This window comes from Pogoniulus pusillus, chromosome 13 (genome assembly GCF_015220805.1).
Source record: "Pogoniulus pusillus isolate bPogPus1 chromosome 13, bPogPus1.pri, whole genome shotgun sequence".
In the NCBI taxonomy this organism is placed as follows: Eukaryota; Metazoa; Chordata; class Aves; order Piciformes; family Lybiidae; genus Pogoniulus; species Pogoniulus pusillus.
The window spans coordinates 15,402,943-15,426,830 of NC_087276.1; the positions used below are offsets into that span (position 1 = coordinate 15,402,943).

Below are 23,888 nucleotides of genomic sequence, written 5' to 3' on the forward strand. Positions count from 1 at the left end.
TCCAAGATCATCCAGTCCAACCTAGCACCCAGCCTTTTCCAATCAACTAGACTGTGGCACTAAATGCCTCATCCAGTCTTTTCTTGAACACCTCCATCAATGGCAACTCCACCACCTCCCTGGGCAGCCCATTCCAATGGCAAATCACTCCCTCTGGGAAGAACTTCCTCCTAACATCCAGCCTAGACCTCCCCTGGTGCAACTTGAGACTGTTCCCCCTTGTTCTGTTGCTGGTTGCATGGCAGAAGAGACCAACCCCACCTGGCTACAACCTCTTTTCAGGTAGTTGTAGACAGCAGTGAGGTCAGGCCTGAGCCTCCTCTCCTCCTGGCTAAACAACCCCAGCTCCCTCAGCCTCTCCCCACAGGGCTGTATTCCAGGCCCCTCACCAGCTTTGTTGCCCTTCTCTGGACATGTTCCAGTACCTCAACATCTCTCTTGAACTGAGGGGCCCAGAACTGGACACAGTACTCAAGGTGTAGCCTGACCAGTGTTGAGTACAGGGGAAAAATAACCTCCCTTGTTCTGCTGGCAACACTGTTCCTGATACAGGCCAGGACGCCACTGGCTTTCCTGGTTTAGCTACTCTCTACCAGCACCCCAAGTCCCTTTCTACCTGGCTGCTCTCCAACCACTCTGTCCCCAGTCTGTAGCACTGCTTGGGGTTGTTGTGGCCAAACTGTAGAATTTCGCACATAGCTTTGTTCAGTCTCAACTCATTGGTCTCTGCCTACCCATCCAGCCTGTCAAGGTGCATCTGCAGACCCCTCCAACAGATCAATACCTCCTCCTAACTCAGTGCCATCTGTAAACTTACTGATGCTGCATTCAATGCCCTTGTCCAGATCATCAATAAAGATATCAAACAGGACTGAAGCTAGCACTGATCCCTGGGGAACACCAATAATGACTGGTTGCCAACTGGATGTGGCACCATTCATCACCACTCTCTGGGCCCGGCCCTCCAGCCAGTTCTTGACATCGATGAGGTGAGGATTTGGGGAAAGAAAGGCAAGGTAAAAAAAAAAAAAAAAAGTATTGCAGAGATGCTGCAATTACTGCATTGCAATGGAGTTTGGCAAACTGAAGCTTCCTTTCTTCCCCAAGTGGGCCGTCAGGCCTGCAAAGAGCTAGCCCTGGTAAGTGGTGAAGTCACCATCCTAGGAAAGACTGAAAAGACAGGAAGATATGGTGCTGAGGGACATGCTTTAGTGGTTGACTAGATGTTGAAGGCCTTTTCCAACCTAAAGGATTCTACAGTTGTATGATTCCAGAGCCTCCAGTAATACAGACACTCAGGAATAGGATGCAGAGGCTGGGCTTTCAGCTCAGCATATATCATAAATGTGATCTGAGGAAACAGAGCCATCACACACCTGAACCCACTGCAAGATCAGGCCTGAAGCTGGCTTGTAAGGAACCACATAAGCTGCTGCTCTCCCACAAGCATACTCTTTTGTGGCTGCATTTACAGAGAATCTGAATTTCCCCATTTGTCACTGTGGCAGCTGCCACTTGGACTTTTCCAGGACTGTGCAAACTCATCTACCAAGCAGTGCTGTGTGTAACCCAAGGGCATATGAATAAAGAGAAGGTGCCCATACCAGGCAGAACTCAACCTCATCCACATCACAGATGCAGGCACATCTTATGCAATCTCTGAAGACTAAACTAAATCATTCAGTCATAAGTATTTGGGTCATGCAGGAGCCCCCAGCCTCTTCACTCTCCCCCATGAGCACCATCTGGGGTTGCACAAATGATCCCAAACACAAGAATTCAATTATGCAGCAACAATTATCACTGCATCTTGTCCCAAAAATCTATGAAGTATAATTTCATGCTAACCACAAGCAGCATTTATTGCACCGAGTCTTTTACTAACTACTAGTTAAGGAGGGAATAATAATACCTGTAAAAGATGGCAAGGTGGCCTCATATCTGGCACCGTGATTAAAGGGTGTTCATTAATGGATTGGACCAAAATAGTTAACAAATGACTTAATTTAGTCTGAAGGGAAAGTGAGTCAGTTTCCTACCCTTCAGTTTTCACAGCGCCTGCTGAATATATGATAGCTTGAGGTTAACACGGTTTTGTGTGCAAATACTGAGTTTTCATTATCAGGATTCCCACAGAAAACATATAGGCAGCACCTAGAGTTCAAATTCTCACTTCAGGTGCCTAGCTGAAATGAATTTAGAAACACTTAGAGTTTATGCAAAGCCTGGGTACTATTGGTGACCTGAAATTCATCCCAGTTTTCATACTTTTTGCATCTGTTGATAATTTTTGCAATCAGTTACAATTTCAGGAAGTTTTAGAGGCAATAGGCTTTCAGGAAGATGTTGTGCTTTGTTTTTTGTTTGGTTTGGTTGGTTTTTTTTATGAAGACATCTGTGGATCTGGAAACTTCAGGTTTTGTGCTAGACTAGAGGATGTGCTCAGTTCATCTCCAAACAGCATGAAGATTAATTACAAGGGAATGTTTGTATGATTAGCAAGCATGGAGAAATAGCTACTTCTGGTTTCATTTTCAATATTCTTGGAAATAATGAAAGGAAATATCCTTTTTCAGGTCAGAGACTCCTCTGCACATCACTTTCCAGGTCAATCAATCTGCCATGCCAAGGAGAGGAAGTTATGAAAAAATCCCCTGAGACACACTTTAGTTTAGGAAGCACATATTGAATGTGAAGTCCAGAGATTTAGAGATTAAATCTTACTTATTATACCAAGCTGCTTACATTTATATGCCCTTTCCAGCCTTCAATTCTAAGTAACTTTCATCACCTGCAAAAGCTCTGAACCGTCACACAGAGCATTTTACAAATGGCATAACAAAGCTTTCAGGAGGTGATTTTTCATCAGGCTGCAAATAGCACACAAGGCTTCATTTTGACAGTTCACTGCCATTCCCCTCTCGTACTGAATCTGGGAATAGAATCCACCAGTCTACAGCTGCCTAACAAATCATTAGATCTCATACCCAGGGACTGCAGCTTAGAAGGAACAGAAATACTTCAGGAGACAGGTCACAATGCCCGAGGTGTATGGTCTGAAGCCTCCTTCACTGTGGCCCTGCAGATCTCTTCCATCTTCAGGTTTCCAAATCATTTATCATTTTACAGGACTGCAGGTGTGAGCTCCTCATTTAAGCTGTACACACTAACTGCTATGGGACTTACAGGTGAGCCACCTGCATGCATACTTGATCAGACCCCCCTCTTCTGTACCTACCTACTATGAAAACATATTTTCTTTCCTTTTTTTTTTTCCTCCTGGTTTTGCCTTCAAAGATCAAATTCCATGTTAGGTTTTAGGGATTTGACTATTTCTTTCCTTAAAAACTGAAACACACATATAAGAAGTCCATTTGGTATTAAAACTCATCTTGCAAATATTTTCCCTTGCTCCGCCTTGGAGAAGCTTGGGCTTGCAATTGCAGTGGAAAATGTTCCATAGCACCACTTTAAGAGAGCTCCTCCTGTTGTATTTTGTTCACCAAATCAGAGATTTAGGTATGAAGAGATTCCTCCATGTGTCCAGTCACAGCTCCTCTTCAGAAGGCTGCAAAGCTGAAAGAAGTTGCTCTGGACTTTGCCCAATTTAGTTTTGCAAGTCTGCCAATGCAGAGTGTCCCAGAGCTGTCCCACCCTCACAGGGAGGAGCTCCTCTCTCATGCTGAATCATATCAGCTAAGTAACATCTTACTAAAACCCTTAGGTCTGCCCCAGGATGGATGTTTAGATGGGAGCTCAACGTGCTCCTCAGTCCTCCCATGGACCAAACATGGCAGGTCAATGCAATGTACAACAAAATCAGGAGCTGTAGGTTAAAAATCCCTGATCAGTTGCAATCAAAGATTTACTGCTCTAGCTCTGGAGGTGTTTGGCATTCAACAGCCCCCCATGTTGATATCCAAAAAGGGAACTCCTCTCCACACATTTATTAAAGCAATTCCTGGAAGGCTGTGTTACACAAAGAAGCAGTTGCACAACTTTTGCCCCTATCTTGCCCAACCCTATGAGGATTGTGCTAGTTTGAGAGTAGCTGAAATATTTTGGTGAGAAGAATTAGATTATAAGGCTGTGAAAAGGAAACAATGGTGACGTCTACTTCAGTCATAGGCTTGCTGTATAAAAGATGTATAAAAGAAGACAAAACACAGATAATGCAGTGGCTCTCTGTTGCAGCTTGTGCCTGTACTATTTTGTCTAACCTGCTTTCTGCGTAACTAATTCTTCTGCTTTCTAAACCCCCTGGCCAATCCTCCAAACTCACCCTGCACAGAAGGCAAACTCTGGGATAAGGCAGAGGGGTGGAAAGGAGGTGGAAGGGTGGTTGGGAGCCTCTCCTGGGGACTCTGGTTTCTGGGAGGGGTGGATCCCAGAGGCATGGATCCCTGTCACAGGGATCCATGGCTCCAACTCCAATTCTGGATTTTCTGGCAGAATTCTTGATCAGAACTTTGCTGATCCTCTTTATCCTGTCTCTCTCTAGCTTAATGCACACCAACAATTTCCTTATCTATTGACTGAGTTTGGACATCAAGAATGCAGCAGTGGTATGCAAAGGGAAAAATCTGGAAGCACATGGATTCATAAACTTTCTGTGCAGTGAACAGCAACTACATCTTCATTACCAGTATAGGTGCATGTCTTGCTCTGAGAAAAACCAGGCACATGAAGCACAGCCAAACTCAGAGTGCCAGCAGGTTTCAACTTCCAGGCCAATCTCAGTATTCAATATGGGAAAAGATATAAAATATGAAACATGCAATTTGGAAGAAAGAAGAGAGGAGGTATGTTTTGTGACTTTTAACTGACGTGTTTTGAGAATGTCAACTTCACCCAAAAAACATTTGAGTTTTAGAGACTCTGCTTGTTTCATGGAAAACAGAATGCTGATTGAGTGGCCTTCCATAACTTACCTAACCAGAACTTCAAATGGGTAAACATCCCCATTCCTGCATCAAGAGGAGTGTGGACAGAAGGGCAAGAGAGGGGATTCTGCCCCTTGACTTTGCTCTGCTGAGGCCCCACCTCCAATACTATATCCTGGTGTTCCCAACACAAGGAGGACACAGAGTTAATGGATTGAGCCCAGGGCCACAAATATCATCCAAGAGCTGGAGCATGTCTACTACAAAGGTGGTATAGGCTTGATACTAGGAGGAAGCTCTTCACAGAGAGAGGGATTTGTCATTGGAATAGGCTGCCCAGGGAGGTGGTGGAGTCGCCGTCGATGGAGGCGTTCAAGACTGAATGAGGCACTTAGTGCCATGGTCTAGTTAATTGGATAGGGCTGGGTGATAGGTTAGATTGGATGAGCTTGGAGATCTCTTCCAACCTGGTTGATTCTATGATTCTATGACAGGCTGAGGGAACTGGGGATGTTCATCCTGGAGAAGAAGACTCGAGAGGGACCTTAGAGTTGCCTTCCAGTGCCTGAAGGGATTCTACAGGAAGGCTGCAGAGGGATTTTTTGTAAGCATGTCTAGCAACAGGACAAGAGGGAATGGTTTGAAGCTGAGGGAGAGCAGAGATAGTCTGGATCTTAGTTCTTCAGCATGAGGGTGATGAGACTTTTGCATAGGCTGCACAGGAAGGTTGTGGATGCCTCCTCCCTCAGGGTGTTCAAGGCCAGGCTGGATGAGGCCTTAAGCAGCTGAATCTAGTTGAGAGGTGTCCCTGCCCATGGCAGGAGGCTTGGAGTAGATGATCTCTTAGGTCCCTTCCAATCTGAGCCATCCTAGGGTTCTATGATTCTCAGATAAAGTAGTACTGATTGAGTGGCCCTCTATAACTTAACTAAACACAATTTCAGTTGGGTAAACACCCCCATTCTATCATTCCCAGGAAATAATCCTATGGTAGCCCTAAACACTAGGTCAGGAAAGGGATACCACTTCAGCACCATACATCTTGAAAAGAATATGTGCTATGGTAGGTGTCTCTTGGAAAAATCAGCTGTGAAGATTTCTTTCTACTATCTCTGGCTTTTTTTCAATATTTGCTGTTTGTGGAGACAGAAATGCATTATACCAGCCACGAAATCCAGCCTCAGACAATCTAGAAAGATTTATGGTGTTCCATTAAGGCAGCTATATTCATTCATCACAGTACCAATTTTCCAATGCACTGCTGTATATTTTGCTGGCAGTGCTCCTTTTCTTTTACTTACCCCTCTATAGGTATCCTCAGGAGATTTATTATAGTTCCAAAAGCGAAGCCCTGCAATGCTTTCCATTTTATCAAAATGGATGGTGAGCAGATGATCTTCTCCAAAAGAGAAGGGAATGAGCCACATATGGTCATCCTCCACTGTGATATTAGTCCCATCTATTAACCTACAAAGAGAAAAATCCATTAGCTGGGAAAAAAAATAAGAGGAAAAGCTTGCTTTTCTCATGAAAGTCAGGCACTAAAGGTGTTAGGGTTTTTTCTAGATGTCACTTCCAGCTTCCAGGGCTCATTGTGCCCAATGTGCATGCATTTAAAAAGCACAGCAAGTATCAAAAATAATCTGCAATGGTTGAATTAGAAACAGTGAGGAGAGAAAAATTAGGATTTCCTTTAATTGAGTGCATTCAAGGAAAGCCAGAGAAGTCCTCAGTTTTTCCCTGTGTGAAGATAGGTAGGCAAAGGGAAGCTCAGCTACCTTTGTACTGAGATGGCCAAAGGCAAAACTCGAAGTCCCAGACACAATCTAAGTTATTAATAGAGTGCCATGGCTAACCCAGTCTATCTGGCACTCTGCAGTGTGTTACTATGCCAACGTAACTCCTATGAGTCCAACAGCGAGCTGGATGGCAGCTGGAGAGACCCAGAGAATAGACAGAGTTTGTTCTCATCCTGCTTCATCCCCACACTCAGAACAGTCCTAGTTTTCATAAAGCTTTCCACCAGCATGATGATGTCTTCACACAAGAGCACAGACTTCAGGCTGCCTAGATAAAGTTAATTCCATTATTTCCTCATTTTGGAATCCTGACAACATTCTTCTACCACAAACTACAGCACACAAAGACCCAGTGAAGGAGAATATGAATTAATTGTCCACTGTAATTACTTTGGTACACTGCCCTGTGTACTTACTATTTCTTTAAAAGTTTAATGGAAGAGTGAGGGCCAGCCTTGGCAGATCCTTAAAGAAAAAGATTTCAGTAATGACCCCTTCACAGAGGAACTGATTAGGGAGGCCATGAGAGTAGCTATAATCCTTGACTACATCCTGTATAGTACACATGACTTAGTCCAAAAGCCACAGTAGTATTCTCAAATTCAACATACTTCCAGAAATGCCCAAAGCCATAAAGCCCCTGTTTCTTGTGCCTAGAAAGGTTCTTAAGCAAAAACTATTAAATATGTTTTAAAAGAAAATAATCCAAATCCAAACTAAAATAGGATCAGCAACAAAATAAAATCACCATGCACAGCAGAGAGAGTACCAGGAGCTGTTATACTTAAAGCACAGAACAAATGCACCTCCCTGACTAAGAAAGACATTAGAAAGAAGGTGGACTTGAAAAATCAAAGCCAGCCTGGCTCAAAAACAGAACAAAAAGTTATTACAAGCCACCTTTCAACAAAATATATGATCAAACGCCTCTAAATTGATAGGATCGTGAAGTCTGGAAGGCTAAATGCGTATGCACAGCCCAAAAAAAGAGAGAGTGAGGACCAGCAAGCAAAATGTACCATAAATAAAATTCCTCAACTCCATCAGAAGCAGAAAGCCTGCCAGAAATGGCACAGGACCAACAGATGACCAGGAGTATTCAGAGATGAGACATCAACAGACAGCCAAATTAATTCTTTGCATCTCAGCCCATCATGGTAGAGTATGGAGAGACTCCAGCACCAGAATCTCTTTGTGACAGGGGCTCTCATGGGAAGATTTCTTAGGTCTTGATTCCTACAGAAGAGCTTGTCATGCAAAAAGGCAGAAGAACCATGGAGTTCTATACAAGCAGCCCTGCCATCTACAGTAGTTGGGTTAGCAGGAGTTAACCAAGAGCAGTTAGTATGCATGGAGATAAACAACATTCTCAGAAAGGCTCAGCAACGACTGCAAAGAGAAGTCCTAATTCCTAAACATATTCCCAGGCCATGAAGATGCCAGAGGACAGAGTAACAACTGAAAATACCCTTTAAAATGGAGATATGACTCAGAAACAACAGGCTGCAGCTTCACTTACAATCAACTGCCAAGTCCTCTCCAGACCTGCAGCCTATGAATTCTGTATCGCTACCATTCGGTAAGTGCAACTTCATCTGAGGAACTAAACTTGTCAATGAATAAAACTTCCCTGGAATTATTCACAAGGCTGCAGAAGTGCCAGAAGAATGGTATATATTTGAGCAGTTTCCTAATACATGCTCATACTTATCCAGAACTCCTGCACAAATATCCTTGCATATGCATGGACAGATGCTACACAACACCCACACTTCTGCCTGGAAAGTCCTTAGCAGAGATACCAACCAGGCAGGTTGCCATCTCCTAACTCAAAACCCCAGCTTTTGGAAACATCTCATTCATGTTTCTACAACAAGCTGTTCCTGGGTAGCTTGTGGAATCCAGGAATGAGCAGTGCTGGTATGAAAACCATGTGCACATGAACATGCGTTAACATAATCAAAACGTCAAGCATTCTGTCACTTTCCTACAGTTTGATGGAAGACTCATCTGAAATTGCTCACCTCCAAAACTGTTGGTGGAAACACCAAGCACAGAGTAAAAACATCAAAAAGAGTCCTGTAGAAAAGGCTTGGACATTCCAATTCTTCTGTTACTTACTTCTCCAGTGTTCTGGAATCTCCTGTACATTCTAGGAGATCATTTAAGTCTTGGGGTGAAGCAGAAATCTGTTCCATAGTTATTTTTAACGTCTGACCATTCTTCCCTATCACTTCAAGTCCTGTCAGGCCAAGGTAGTGAGAGTCTCCCCAGGTCATGGTAAAATTCAGCTGCAGACCTACATGAAAGAAGATAGACACAAAACATCCATGTACAAATCAATGAGAAGGGAGCAGTCAATATGGGCATATATACAAGCCCCAAGAACCAGCAGTATGTGCCTTCCGGTTAGGGTAAATAACTTCACATGCTGCAGAATCACAGAATCCTTGAGGCTGGAAAAGACCTCTGAGGTTGTCAAGTCCAGCCTATGACCTAACTCCAGGACATCAGCTAAACCATGTCAACAAGCGCCACATCCAATCTTCTCTTAAAGATCTCCAGAGATCATGACTCCACCACCTCTCTGGGCAGGCCATTCCAGTGCCTCATCATCCTGTCTGAGAGGAAGTGCTTCCTAAACCTCCCCTGATGCAGCTTCAGACCATGTCCTTTCGTCCTGTCACCACTGTCCTTGTCCTAGTGCTGCAGACCTTTGCAATTAGTCCCTCCCCAGCCTTCTTACAGGCCATTTTCGGGTAGTGGAAAGCTGCTCTAAGGTCTCGTTAGAGCCTTCTCTTCTCCAGGTTGAACAACCCCAACTCTCTCAGCCTGTCCTCATAGGAGAGGTGCCCCTAGAACAATATATTCTCTAAATCTCTATTAGATCCCCTTGGAGAGGCTATCAACGTCCCATATCAACATCAGAACTATTAGTCTGCAGCCTATCTATCATCTTTTGCCAGCTAAATGACTGTACAGATTAACATAAATCCAGTCTCTCAGAAACCCATAAATTGTCTGAGAACACCAGCTCACAGTTCAAACCACCCCCAAATTTGGTTTATTAATGTGTTTATTATCTTCACATCAGCCCTGGACACATGGAAGTATATTTAACAGGACAGCAGCAACGTTGATTAGCTTGCATCTCCAGACAATACATAGGAAAGAAAAATTGGGCAGACAAAAGATCTTCAGATCCACCTGTTTCATGCCTTATTGGAAAAATACAAATAGCAAGGACAGATATAACAAGTAATGCTCCAATCTGATCAGGTCCCATAAAAATCCATCACTGTAAATTAAAAACATCTTTCTTTTCACATATTAGAGCAGCCCAGAAACACCCAGGCTGGATAATGTCTAAAGAAGCACCAGCAGTCAGGCTGTGCTGTAAAACAAACAAGCATTAAACCTATTAAGCCTTCCAGCCCAATTACCTCTGAACAGCCACAGCAATTTACACCAGGCTAAGTCTTGATGTACACATAAATTCACTTGAGTGCAAGATCTCATTAGCATTTGCAAGGGCACTAAGAAATAAAGTAGTTGACAGGCTTGAAGCTATGGCTACATTGATATTTGATGCTATTCCCAAGGCCATTGCTAGGACTAAATCTGCTTAGTGCACCACCATGCAAGGAGAGGTCCCAGGCAAATCCAGGGAGTAATCCCCACAAGATTTAGTGTTCACATCACCAAACCTCTGCCTACAGAATCTCCCAATGACATAGTGGAAGAGACCTCTGGAAGTCTATAGTCTGACTCCAGGCTCAGGGCCTGTCATTAGATCAGATCTCTCAGGAATCTGAGTGGAAGTTTCAAAACCTCTGTCAATCTGTTCCAGTGTTTGATTGCCCTCAAGGTTTTTCACCCTTTTACAGGTTTCTTATTTCCAGATGAAAATTAATTTCTTCCACCTTGTTGTCTCTGCTGCCTCTTGATATTGAGGCAAGGCCACCTGCAAGTGGCCTGGATCCATCCTTTCCATGTTCTCCCAAGAGCTATAGACAGCAAGAGGATCTCCTCTTCACCTTCTTTTCTCCAGAATGAACAAACCCATCCAGATCTCTCACACTCTTCTCAGACATCAGGTACTCCAGTTGCCTGACCATTTTGGTCACTCTCTTCCACTGAACTCACACCAGCATGCCAATGTTCTGGTAGTCCTAGAAAGCTCCATAACTCACACAGCTCTCCAAGTGCATCAAACTCAGGGAAAGAATCCCTTTCCTTGCCCAGGAGGCAGCTAGCTACCTTCACTGCAAGGCTGCACTGCTAGCTCTTGCCCAGCCTACGATGTTCCGAGGACTTCAGGCCCTTCAGTGCAAAGCTGTTTCTCAGCTGGCTGGCCCCTAGCCTGTTCTGCACCTTGGGTTATTACATCTCACACACAGGTCTTTACATTCGCCCTAAACTTCATGAAGTTACATTGGGTAAGTTCATGAGGTCACCATTTTTTCTACCAAGGCCTCTTCAACGAACAGCCTTGCCCTCCAAGATATCAACCACTCCCCTCCATTTAATGTCAACAGCCTTGGTGAGACTGCACTTTACCCCATCATCCAAGGTCTTTGAAGACATTAATCAATGTACACTAGTAGCATTGATCCCTGAAGGACACCTTTAGTAACTAGCCACTAGCTGGATTGTAGCAGTGATCATCATCTTGCACAATTCCCAGTCATTCCCCAAAAGCAGCAGCCAGAGGGACTCCAGGTCCAAGGGAGCACCCCACAGAGTAAGGAAAACAAGGAACAATACACAGAGGCAGGCCAAAGAATGCAAAACTGACCAAAATTAGGGTTGCAGCTTCTAGTTGTTTTTTCATTTTCACACCAGGTCATTTACAAGGACAGTCCCTTGGAGTAATTGGCTATATATGCCTGTGTAAAAAACTAAACTGGAGTTTCTTGTGTGTTTTAGAAGACATGGAAAGCCTGCCTTAAATGCAACCACCTTCCTTCAAGTCTTTCACTGCAAGAAGTCATAGAAATCAGGACAGTTTTGTCTGGTAGAGACAAGTCAGTCCAAGCAGCTGATTAACAGTATTTTGTCAGTGAGAGACTACATCTGCTGAGCTCTCAATCACACCCTCACCATCTTTTTCACCCACTTTGAGAAATATGAATTAATCATAGGCATGTTCATAGATCACAGATCTAGAAGCAGCTACTAGATCTTAGGCATGGTTTTCAGGTAGGTGTCTGGCTGAGCCACGGCACTGTCTCTTTTCAGACAGCATGTTTCACCGTGCTCAAAAGTTTCTACCACACCAAATAATCCAATCTCTCCTGTACTGGACAAATGACCACGTAATGATACTGAAACTTGTGGGTCATCCAGAAGCACTCTGGATGGTAATTTCAAGACCTGCAGAGAGCTGCTTTGGTACAAGATAATCAGGTAGTCTAAGTAGGGATAGAACATTCTGGTCTAGCTTCACTGTAGTGTCCATTGTCGCTCCCAGCTGAGCATTTCAGTCAGTCTACAGAAATACACAGGGCTGGGAGAGAATTACTGGTGAGGGACACAGCTACTCAATCTCATTCAGTAACTATGCAAGTGGCTACTGTTATATTTCTGGGATTAAAAGCCAACTGTCATGATATGTTCTCAATGCCTAGCAGACAGAGCTTCAGCCCTAAATATTCAATTACTCTTCTTTATTCTAGACCTGATATCTGTCACAAAGTTCTGCACAGCCCTCACAGATCAGATCCTCCTTGATAACATGTTAGGGGGAGGGACAGTTGAGCAAGAAGGAAATGTGGGAACTTACATTTGCCAGTAAATACTCCTGATTCCTTGGGTATGCATTCAGAGAGAGGGTCTGGCTCTTGAACCTGAAAAACAACCCAGGAGGTGCAATGAATACCACAGGTTCTACAGGCATACTTGAGGAGTGGGTGACAAGTGGCTGGGGCCAATCTCTTTTCCATGGTAGGCAGTGATAAACCAAGGAGCAACAACTACAAACTGAAACATAGAAGGTTTCACCTCAACATGAGGAGAAACTTCTTTTCAGTGAGGATGACAGAGCCCTGGAGCAGGCTGCCCAGAGAGGTCATGGAGTCTCTTTCCCTGGAAACTTTCAAAACCTGCCTGGATGCATTCCTGTGTGGACTGCCTTGGGAGATTCTGATTTTGTCAAGGGGGTTGGACTCAATGATCTCTGGATGTCCCTTCCAACCTCTAACGTTCTGTGACCTGCAGAGTGCCATTAGCAAATGACAATGCGCTGTATTTCCAGTATGTCACAAACATGTTGCAGAGACAAAAAGTCTGGAAGGAAGTGAAGATCTCATAAAGTGCACCATATTTTCTTCTCAAGAATCAAGGGGCAGAACAAAGAAGCAAGCTTCTCCAAAAGCTTGCATTTGTTCTTTGACAGCAGTAATTAATAACAGCCTCTGCCAGTCAGCAGAGCAAACCAGCAAGCGAATGACCGGCTGACAAAATCTGCTGATCATACTGGGGCAATTGGGGGTAGTAAAGACAAAGGACAACTGCAAAGGGCTGCAGATAGACTTTTTTCACTGAATGAGCATGATCAGATGGTTGATTATATTCACTGTAGATAAATTTTAAAATGCTACACATGAGGAAAACACTCTTTATATATCTGTATAGTACTAAGCTCCAAACAAGATAATAGCAGACTAGAATGAAGTTTTGGCATTATTACAAGCAGTTCTACAAAAACACCAGCAGTCAAAAAGCCAAATAGTAAATTAGAAGTCCAGGCTCCTTCTGCAGAGTTTCATTTATCATTAGAAATAGATACCTATCATCCAGAATACAGCCAATGGCTCTACATTGTGCCAAAAAATGAAATAAAAGCCTTGTCAACAGTTTTCTCCTCCTGTTATATTAGATCTCTGCAGTTTAACCACTGACATCTTGGAGCTTCTAGACTGCAACAGACTTCAGCAAATGTTCCTTCTGGGAATTCAATAGGTAAAACTGCACCAGGAAGTGTGTACTGAAATCAAGGCACACAGATAACCTACACAAGGTTGGACCCACCCCCTTCCTGCTGGGGGTACCTTTCTTAGAAAACGCTGACTGGCTCTTTGATGTCTGCTGCCATTCCTTCTGAACAACTTTCCAAGACAGCCTGGGAACTAAAATTTGTAACCCTACTGAATATCAAACCCAATGGATGCAATAAAGCTACTGGAGTTATAGAATGCAGAATAATGCTCTCCTTTGGAGACTGTAAATCATCTGTGCCGAACACCTCATCACCTCTTTTCTTCCTACTTTCCTAGCTGCTCAGAACCCTTCATTCCACTGGTGCACACTATCCTTTTTTTCAGACATGCCCTAATTCTCTCCTATTTCAAATACTTCTGCTTGTGAGCACTGTCTTACCTGTGTTCTTAGATTCGAACAAGACAGAACAAAACACCACCATAATTCAGGACTTGGTGGAAAAGTAGTAAAAAGTATTACTATGCTCCTACACCTGACCAGCCTGCACAGCACCTTCCATGTGAGAAGGACTAACCATGATGGAGAAGACATTTAGAAGAAATTGCAACAGAGGCAGACATCTCAAGCAGCCTGAAGAAGGGAATGGGGAATAATTGTTTCATTTCTTCCAGTACTGAAAGTAGAAGACATAAAATGAGTTCAGAGACAAACAGAAAGAAGCTCGTGGTGTTATGTGAGTTGAGCTGGAAAACTTAGCACAGAGCACTCTAAGTTGTCAACCTGTACGTGGGTCCAAAGAATTCAGTGAAGGAAACACAGAATCACAAAATGGTAGGGGGTGGAAGGGTCCTGCAGAGATCATTGAGTCAAACTCCCCTGCCACACTAGGATCACCTAGGGCAGGTCTAACAGCACAACAGAAATCCAAGGCAAGATGGCTAAACAGAAAGGTCACTCAAAGTTCTTCCAAGACAAATCTCCAAGGTCTGGATGGGTGTTTTTAGAGAAACACCACTGCTTGTTTCTTCTGTTCTTATTCTCCCTAAGCATCCACTATTGGCCAGTTGATCAGGTCAAGGGCACCAGTTGCAGGTCTGACTTGCTATAAAAGTTGGCATGTTAAGAATTACTGAATGCTGGGGAAAGACATGAGAATGGAGAAGACTGACAAGAAAGACACTTCCACAAGAGCTTTAAAAAAGTTCTAGAGGCAGTGCAGTAAAATATGGCCTCATTCACTGATTATGCTATGGGAAAAAAACAGGGTGAAAGGATTGTTCAAACCCAACCCCAGTCTGAATGACAACATCACGCTGGGGAAGACAAAACATCCAGCAGATCTGCGTCATGCTGACAGCATAAGCACCCATCTACAAAGCCTAATGGTACCAGCAATTACAAAGTGACAGGGAGACCAATGGCTCAGTCACAGCAGCTTTTGCTGATAGAGCATGTTTCACAGTTAGAAAAGGAGGAGAAAGAGCAGCAGGGATGAACAGCAAGATAAAAGGCTATGAGTAAGGACCAGACAGTTCAGGCTTAGTCTTTGGAAACAGAAGAGGTCCTGGTGAATGAATGCTTAGAACAAACAGCAAATGATCAAGAAAGATGAACTTCCGTTTGTGTTCACAGAACTCTTCCTAATCTCATCCTAAAGAAGAGGAAAAAAAATCCAATCAGCAGTGTCCTCATGCAGCCCAGATGGCAGCTGCATCCTAGGCTGCAGCCAGAGAAATGCCATCGGCAGAGCAGGAGAGTGGATTCTGCCCCTTGACTCCACTCTGCTGAGACCTCCCCTCCAAAATGCTGTGGACATCAGAATCCAACACCATAAGAAGGCCACAGATCTGGTGAAGTGAGGCCAGAAGAGGACCACAAAGATGATCCAAGAGCTGCAGCACTTCTGGTATGAGGATAGGCTGAGGGAGTTGGAGGTGTTCAGCCTGGAGATTAAAAGACTCCAGAGGGACCCTAGAGCTGCCTTCCAGCACCTGAAGAGATCCTACAGGAAGGCTGCAGAGGGACTTTTCATAAGGATGTCTAGCAATAGGACAAGAGGGAATGGTTTGAAGCTGAGGGAGAGTAGGGTTAGACTGGAGCTTAGGAAGGAGTTCTTCAGTGTGAGAGTGGGGAGACTCTGGAATAGACTTCCCAGGGAGGTTGTGGATGCCTCCTCCCTGGGGGCGTTCAAGGCCAGATTGGATGAAGCCTTGAGCAGTCAAGTCTACTTGACAGATGTCCCTGCCCATGGCAGAGGGGTTGGAGTAGATCATCTCTGAGATCCTTCTAACCTGAGCCACATGATCCAGAAGAGTCTTCATTGTAGCATTATTAATTAATCAGGGAATACAAAATGTGAAGGACTTTTGGGGCTTAAAAAAACCCCAGAAACTATTGAGCTGGTGAAAAAAAGCAGTCTTCAAAACTGAAAAATTAGCTCTATTAGCTCATGTGCAGAGTTTTACTCTCACCACATACATCTGTCTCCTGCTCCCATGTCATGGCTAAGAAAGATGTTTATACAGAGTTCTGAACACAGAGGCCCCTACCTGTCGATTCTCTGTTCTTAACCCTGCTTGTGTAAAAGGTCTTTCATCTCCCTCCCTGTCAGCAGTTGTTGGCCTCTTCAGCTCTTCCTCATATCTCAATGAGCTGGCATTTTCCATTTCCCCATCACATGTCTGATCATAGCAGTAGATAGCTTCCAGAATGTCATCATCGGTTGTGAACAATATAGTATCCCCAAAGTGCTCTGGAGCTGCAGGCAACAGACAGAATCAGATGGAGAAATCACACAAAGGAATACACTGAGTGATAAAATAAGTCTTTCTGGTCCACCTTTACACTTCTTTTGCAGTAGTGCTTAATAAATGGTAAATTGCTACTGACTACTGATAGAATTAGAATGATCATTCTCAAACTTAAAAGTGCACAGCAGAAAAATTTAGAAAATTGAGTCAAATTTCAAATATAGAGAGAAAAAAAATGGGGAAAAAGGTCCTTTTCCAAAGGCTAGCCCAATGGAAATAAGTAAAAAATTGCAACTTTTGAACATGTAGTGACTGTCTGATGTTACTGAAATACGGATTTGGTGCTAAGGCGTTGTCAAGAATAGAGATTGGCTCTATATGCTGCTAAAATTCCCAGCACCACTGAAAAGTGCATTAGAGGAGTTTGCATTATGTTTGGAAAAGGACTAAATTCTATAGGAAGTGCCAGCTTGCTTTGAAGTGCAAAATGATACCAAGCAAGCTGAATGCACTGGTTTGCACTGCACTGCTGTTTCCACAAAGGAAAGGAGAGATGACACCATACCTCCAGACAAGGTTCCCGAAGCTTTGGCAATTTCTCCTTTGAAGATGCATTGTTCATCCAGCAGCATTATTATGTCTTTCACCCCTCGGAATGAGTGTATGCGAGATTTATTATAATTCCAAATTCTAATCATAGCTACTTGACAGGAATTCACAAAGTCAATAAAGATAAAGTGAGGTTTTCCAGGAGTAAACGGTGCTAGCCAAAGATGCATATCATCCTGAGTCCGATGTACCCCATCAATGAGGTTGGTTATTATTCTGGGATCGTTGCCATAAGCTGGCAAAATATTTATATCAGGTGGTTCAGCTGTTATTTTGGCAATCTGAACAGGCTCTCCCTTGGAACTGAAAATTTCAATCCCGTTCAGACCAACATAGTGTCTGTCTCCCCACGTCGTTTGAATGTCTATCACCAAGTGCTGCCCACAAGGTAACACAGGAATTTTGAAGTCATTTCCATCATGTATGTCCCAAGAACGTTCTTCTTGCCTTTTGGGCAGTGTCTGTAGGCCCTCTTTTCTCATTTGCTGATAGTCTCCAGGCCTGTTTATTTTCTGCTGGTGAAGAAACTCATCAAAGATATCCCCTTGAAAATCCATGTTGGAGATTCGGCCGCGATGGGAATAATTAAACTTCACTAAGGAGTTCCAGGACTCCTGCAGGGTGTGTTCATGTTCACTGTGCCACTTGGCTCTAAAGGCTGCCATGTCCTTGATAGTGAAGTCTTCCTCTGCAAACAACATTACACAGGTATTTAATGTCTCAACAGGACTGAAAACAAACCACTACCACACAGACCATCCAGAATGATAGTAGTTATACTCCTGTTCCCTTACCATGAGATTCTGTTGCAGTAACACTTTTCCGTTGCCTGCCTCTCACGAAGGCTGCATCTCCCAATTTCCCTTCCCTTTTTAGACACAAACCCCAATCACTTTTAACTACTGAAGACACAGAGGTACTGATTGTGTGGCTATCACAATGGTTTAAATCATCTGCCCGCATTTCTGCAGCGCTCTCATGCAGCAGGCAATGGCTGAACTGATCCCATTTCTAAGGCCTCCTTAGAAAAGCAGCAAGCTCAGGGTATAAGGAGGGTGAGCTGAGCACTGCATTCTGTGCAAGCCATGTCCAAGTATCTTTCTCATTTCTCAGCAAGTGTGAAATGTAGAAAGGAAATAATGACAACATCTCTGTTGGGAATGCAGTGGGGACAGCAAATTAGAGAGGCCCAGTGGGAGCAAAGCATGTTCTCTTTGTGACTGCACCAGGAAGCTGCCTCATTTCCATCTCCAAGCAATTAGGAGCAGATAATAACAAAGATTTTCAATGAAGCCGTCACTTCTGTATTTCTTTCCAATAAATGAAGAGAAGTGGAGTACTAAACAATTGCAGGCTCATGAGCTACATGATACTTCTGCACAATGGTCTTGTGTGGCTACTAAAATAAATGGTTAGCAAGAGTAAATGGCAACTGCCATAAAATGCAAAGGAATCTTTTCCCAAAAGGATGCTCAGGATTAACTTTTAACTTCGTTTCAGGAAAGAGGCAATGTTCCTAACCTCTCTATGGCCTATAATCACTTACACCAGAGACAAGGAAGTTAAAAATGAGATTTTTAAAGCAGATGGGAAACTACCTGAAGGAGGGTTGTCCTGCAGAATGAAAGGCTGGAGACCAACCTGGCCATTCCTCCTTACTCCAAAAAGGAAATGCAGGTAGGAAGCAAAGGGAAGTATTTCAGAGCACATCAGTTCCGTTCAAAGTCTCTTGCTTGTTCAAACCATTGTCCATGGACCCCCAAATGGGTGATCCCACATAGTACTTCACAGAGCCTCATAATTTACCCAAAGGAGATACTGTTTATATATTCATCACTTCAAAATGAAAATTCACCACTTGAAATTTTCAGGACAAGCCTGGACAGAAAACTATTTGACACCCATTAACTTCCCTTGGTTTGGAGGGTTTTTTCCTTTTTCTTTTTAATTTTTTTTAACCATGAAGTACTTCAAGCAGTACAGAGATTACATCTCTAAAGCACTCCCAGAGCAGTTCAAGAGGAGAGACTTTCAAAGGGAAGTTAAGAGGTTTGTTAGCTACACCAAGTGACAATAGGACAAGTGCAGCTCTGAAAGGAAAGCAGAGAATAGCCCCAGAGCAAAGGTCAAGGGCTGAAGGCTCGCAGGCTTTGGCATTTCTTTTAGACTCTAAAATTGATCGTTTTTATTTGGGCCATGTGAACAACAAAGTCTTCTTGTAGACAAAGAGTATTCCAGCTGCAAATGTTACATTCCCGTCTCCTGCGTGCCTGCGAGGACTGTGTCATGGATTCTGTCCAAGAGTCCTGAAACAGTAACACCTCCAATGTGCATGTCCCCAGTGGGTCTCTAGTCACCAAGTCTCCTGTTCTGTTTCTGAGGGCAACTCACAGCACACAAATCCTCTCCAAACTTTAGTCAACTACATTTTGGGGCAACACTACCCTGAAACAAACACCTTTCTTCTCCCTCTGTTGTTTGAACCTGATTTTCACTCCCTGCAGCTATAAATAGCAATCGTATTTCCATGCTGCAATCACATGCTTCATTTCCCAAATCATTCTAAAAGCTCTCTGCTGTATCTTGTTCCACTTCGTAATCAGCTTTCCTGAAAATGGATGATCACAACTGCAGTTTTCCAACTGACATCTCACAAGTGCCTGTGTTCAGACATTAACATTTCCCTAACTATCAGCAATGCCTCTGCTGACACATCCTGGGAGCGCTCTGCTAGAATGACGCCTGCCTCACACTGCTGTCTCATAGTCAATCTGTTAGCAACTACTCAACCATCATCCTTCTTTGCCTCGGTTATCTGCAATTGATGATTACTCAGCTTACAACTTAATTGTTTGGGTTTTAGTCCCCACATGACTGTGTGAGCAGCAGTGTACTGACAAACTGCATCCTGCTGCTATCAGCCCAGCCCTCAAGTTCATCATCCTGTGCCATTCTTCAATCTTCTTCATTTATAATGCCCCCCAAATTAGATGTTATTTTCAAATAACAAGAGATTCTTTAGTCTGGAGGAGAGAAGGCTGAGAGGAGACCTTCTCAGTCTCTACAGGTACATGAAAAAAGGCTGCAGTGAAGTGGGAGTTGGTCTCTTCTCTCTAGTATCAGGTGATAGCGAGAGAAGAAATGGCTTCCAGTTGCACCAGGGAAGGTTTAGGCTGCATTAGGGAAAAGTTATTTGCTGCAAGAGTGGTCAGGCATTGGCACAGACTGCCCAGGGAGGTGGTGAAGTCCCCATCTCTGGAAGTCTTCAAGAACCATGAGGACCTGGCACCTGGGGGCATGATTTAATGGCCATGATGGTGTGGGATTGACAGAGGGACTCAGTGATCGTAAAAGGCTTTTCCAACCCAAACAATGTTATGATTCTATGACTTATCACCATACTTTCACCATTCCCTTTGCACATTCAACAAGTTATCCAAGTAAAGTGGCAAGTTTTTATAGCAGCACCCACCTGAGCTCAGCACCCCAGCAGGTGTTATTTCTGATTTCCAATGCTCTGATGGTTCTTCATTTAGTGACCAAAGAACGCTGGGACATCACATGGCAGCTTCTGCAGCCTCCCTTCTCTCACATCCTGCTCCTGGGGAACTGCAGTTCCCCATGCCCCACAATTATTAAAATTCACCACTCTTAGGGAAACACTTAAAACTGTTTTCCTGTGGTTAACTCCACTTTGAAGCTGGCGTTGCCTTGCACAATGCAGTGCAGAGAAAACAAAAGCTGCTGGCTGGAATGCAGTTTTCCCAGGGACAAACACATGCTGGGGGTTTTAAGCACCAGATGACAAAATATGCTCTGAGCAAAATTAGAGGCCATTATAATTAGAATCCTGACAGCCCTCATCTTATAGTTTACATTAAAACTCCTCAATTGCTCCTGTTTTTACAACTGAACAGAAATGATAAGGGTGGGATTTATTTACAGCTTCCATAATGCTGACCACCTTTTAATCTAACAGAGATGCTGCAAAAACGTGTGAAACAGCAAAGGGGCTGTGATGAGTGGGTGGCTAAAAGGAAGATGGCAGCAATTCCAGCTACTTCCAGACTTTTTTCTTCTCAGAGGTATAATTTTCAGATAGACTTACAAAATTGCTGGTTCCTCCAAAGAGAGACAGAGAAGGAAATCTCCAGACATTCTAAATTTAGAAAGAACCATTTTCCCCTCCTTAGTCTGAAAAACTCATGTTGTACCTGCTCATTGGAACTGGCATTCCTGCACTCAGGTGTATTTCCTGTCCCTTATGGCCAGAACGTTAAGGCAAACACTCAAATACAACACACAGAAAGCAAGGTCAAAAGAGGAGATTCTGCTCTGCTGAGACCTCACCTCCAATACTAATCCAGATCTTCTGCCTCCATCATAAGAGAAGTGAGTCCAGAGGAGGGCCACAAAGATGATGCAAGAACTGCAGCACTTCTGCTATGAGGACAGGCTGAGTGACCCAGAGGTGTTCAACCTGGAGACAAGAAGACTCCAGGGGAGCCTTACAGCTGCCTTCCAATAGGTGAAGGGATCCCCCAGGAAGGCTGCAGAGGAAGTTTTTGTGAGGGTGTCTAGCAACAGGACAAGGGGAAATGGATTGAAGGTGAGGAAGAGCAGGTTTAGATTGGAGCTTAGGAAGAAGATCTTCAGTATGAGGGTGGTGAGACTCCAGAACAGACAGCCCAGGAAGGTTGTGAATGCCTCCTTCCTGGGGGTGTTCATGGTCAGGCTGGGTAAGGCCTTGAGCAGCTGAGTCAAGTTGAGAGGTATCTCTGCCTATAGCAGGGGGCTTGGAGTAGATCATCTCTAAACTCCCTTCCAGACTAAGCCATTATAGGAATGTTCTGATGAAATCATTCCCAAAATTCCAATTTGTACTTTCATAACCTCTTCTTCCAATTCTCTGGGCCTTGTTGTCCATGTTCTGCTAGACTTTCTTTACTGGAGAGAAGCTACTTAGTGCTTGCCCAATTCTCACACTCTACACTGGGGACACACCACCAGAGACGGAAACAGCTCCAACAGAATCCCAGGAAAAAGATGTCAATGATAATCAAATATAGGGAGCAGGTAACAGCTAAACTTAGTAGAAAACTATTCATAATAAGCAGAGATTTGTATGAGAGAGGTTTGAAAGAGGAATGTAACATCACTAGTAGAGAAAGGAAAATAAGGACCTGTTTCCATTCCCTCTGAGTAAATCTACTCAGCACACATCCTTACAGAGAAAGACACAAACCCACTGCATGAAGAAACTCTGTCAATTCCCTCCCTACCTGGAAGTCACACTCCTCTTTATCTTTTTGCAGATTTTCAATGATATTAGCAAATATTTGCTGTCTGCAGGACTTTCAGGTTTTAGAACATCATTTACTGAAATTTAATCTTCAATCTTTTCCAAATACATTAAAAAAACCCACCTCATAACATAATCTTTTTCAGTAGGAGAGCATATTACATTAGGTGTAGTACAAGAGAGACTTTAAGCTTCCTCATAGTATGAATGACAGAAACTCAACACTGCAAACAGCAAAACTGAAACGTCTCTGTCTATCCCTCCCAGAACCTCAAGAGGTTCCTTCCCACCTAAATGATTCTGCACAATGGAGAACATATCAACACTTGTACTAAGGTTGCCAGTGTGAGCTCTTACCTTTGAGAGCAGAATCATCTTCTCCAAGATTTACAGTGTTTAACCCAGCCCTTTTCATACATCTGGCACTTCTCCTTCCACTTGGGGGGTACTGTGAGCTGCAGCAGTTTTTGTTAGAAAGTTGCTCTGAAATGTCCAAGCCCACATCCGCATCCTTTCTGGTGAGCATTTGTAATCTCTCATCTCCATTTCCATTTCTGCTACTGGATCTCCCCAGTTCATTTCTCTGCAGTTTGACATCTTCATTAGTCAGATCTTTAAAGTTTTTCATGCTCCCCTCTGACTGTGTTTGATATCTGAAGCCTGCACATGGGTCTGTGGCAAGCCAGGGGGGCTTCTGCTTGCTGGAAGGAACTTGAGGACTCTCTGTTACTTGGGAAGAAGACTGTAGCCAAGAAGGAATTGCCCCTGCAGAATGAGACAATTTTCTTCCTGTTACCTTCTCCATTTGCTCACTCAAAGAAAGTTCATCATCAGCTTGAACATGCTCTGCAACTGCTACTACTGTTGTGTTCTCTTTGGCATCTCTTCTACAAGCCTGAGGTGGGAATGCTTTTAGATCATCCTCTAACTCAGCCAATCTTTTTTTTATAGAGCTGTTTGAGTTCATCTGCTGCTCAAGATTTTCTTCTGGCAGAGATTTCCAGCTGAGTGAAGCACTGTTTGAGTGCAAGCACTGAACATGTGGGTCTGTTCCCTTCTCTGTGACTGCAGGAGCATTTACTTCTTTCCTTTCATTTGAAGAACACGTAGTGGTATCTTGCTTGTGATCCCTAAGGTCAATTGTAGTGCTGTGGTCAGTGAGAAGATCTCCAGAGGCTCTCTCTAATTCACCATCAAAAACAAGGTTCTTCTCAACATATATCTTCACCTCCTTTGCTCCAACATCAAGGTCCTACAAAAAGAAAAGGATGAAGATTTCAATTAAGCTGTTCAAGCATTACATATCACTGTTCTGGAACTCTGGCATTTGAACACTTAGCAGATTAAAATGATTAAAACCCTGTGCCAGGGTTTTGACTGCTTTTGACTACTTCTTAATCGAAAGCTCCAACAACTGGAAAACACTGTGGAACATTAAAGGTTTTATGGGAAAGGACTAAAAACCCAGCTAGACACTGCTGTGAACCATTTTTGGCTGACAAGGCTTAAATATTTAGAAAAGCTTGAGCAAAGAAGCCTAGATTAAGTATAATTATATCTGATCAGGCTAAAAATTCCAGAAGCACATTTTGCTTCAACATCT

At 43.5% G+C, this 23,888-nt stretch overlaps 1 protein-coding gene across 8 annotated transcripts in view; it reads right to left on the reverse strand.

Moving 5' to 3' along the window:
- KATNIP (katanin interacting protein) overlaps positions 1-23,888 on the reverse strand; it is a 67,015-nt gene that overhangs the window by 13,812 nt on the left and 29,315 nt on the right. For all 8 annotated transcript variants that reach the window (XM_064153099.1, XM_064153097.1, XM_064153102.1 and 5 more), the window contains 6 exons: positions 22,643-23,537; positions 16,940-17,671; positions 16,174-16,382; positions 12,468-12,531; positions 8,804-8,981; positions 6,185-6,350 (listed from right to left, as the gene is read on the reverse strand). In XM_064153099.1, the coding sequence (XP_064009169.1) occupies positions 6,185-6,350; positions 8,804-8,981; positions 12,468-12,531; positions 16,174-16,382; positions 16,940-17,671; positions 22,643-23,537 (2,244 nt within the window). The remainder of the gene's footprint in view (positions 1-6,184; positions 6,351-8,803; positions 8,982-12,467; positions 12,532-16,173; positions 16,383-16,939; positions 17,672-22,642; positions 23,538-23,888) is intronic.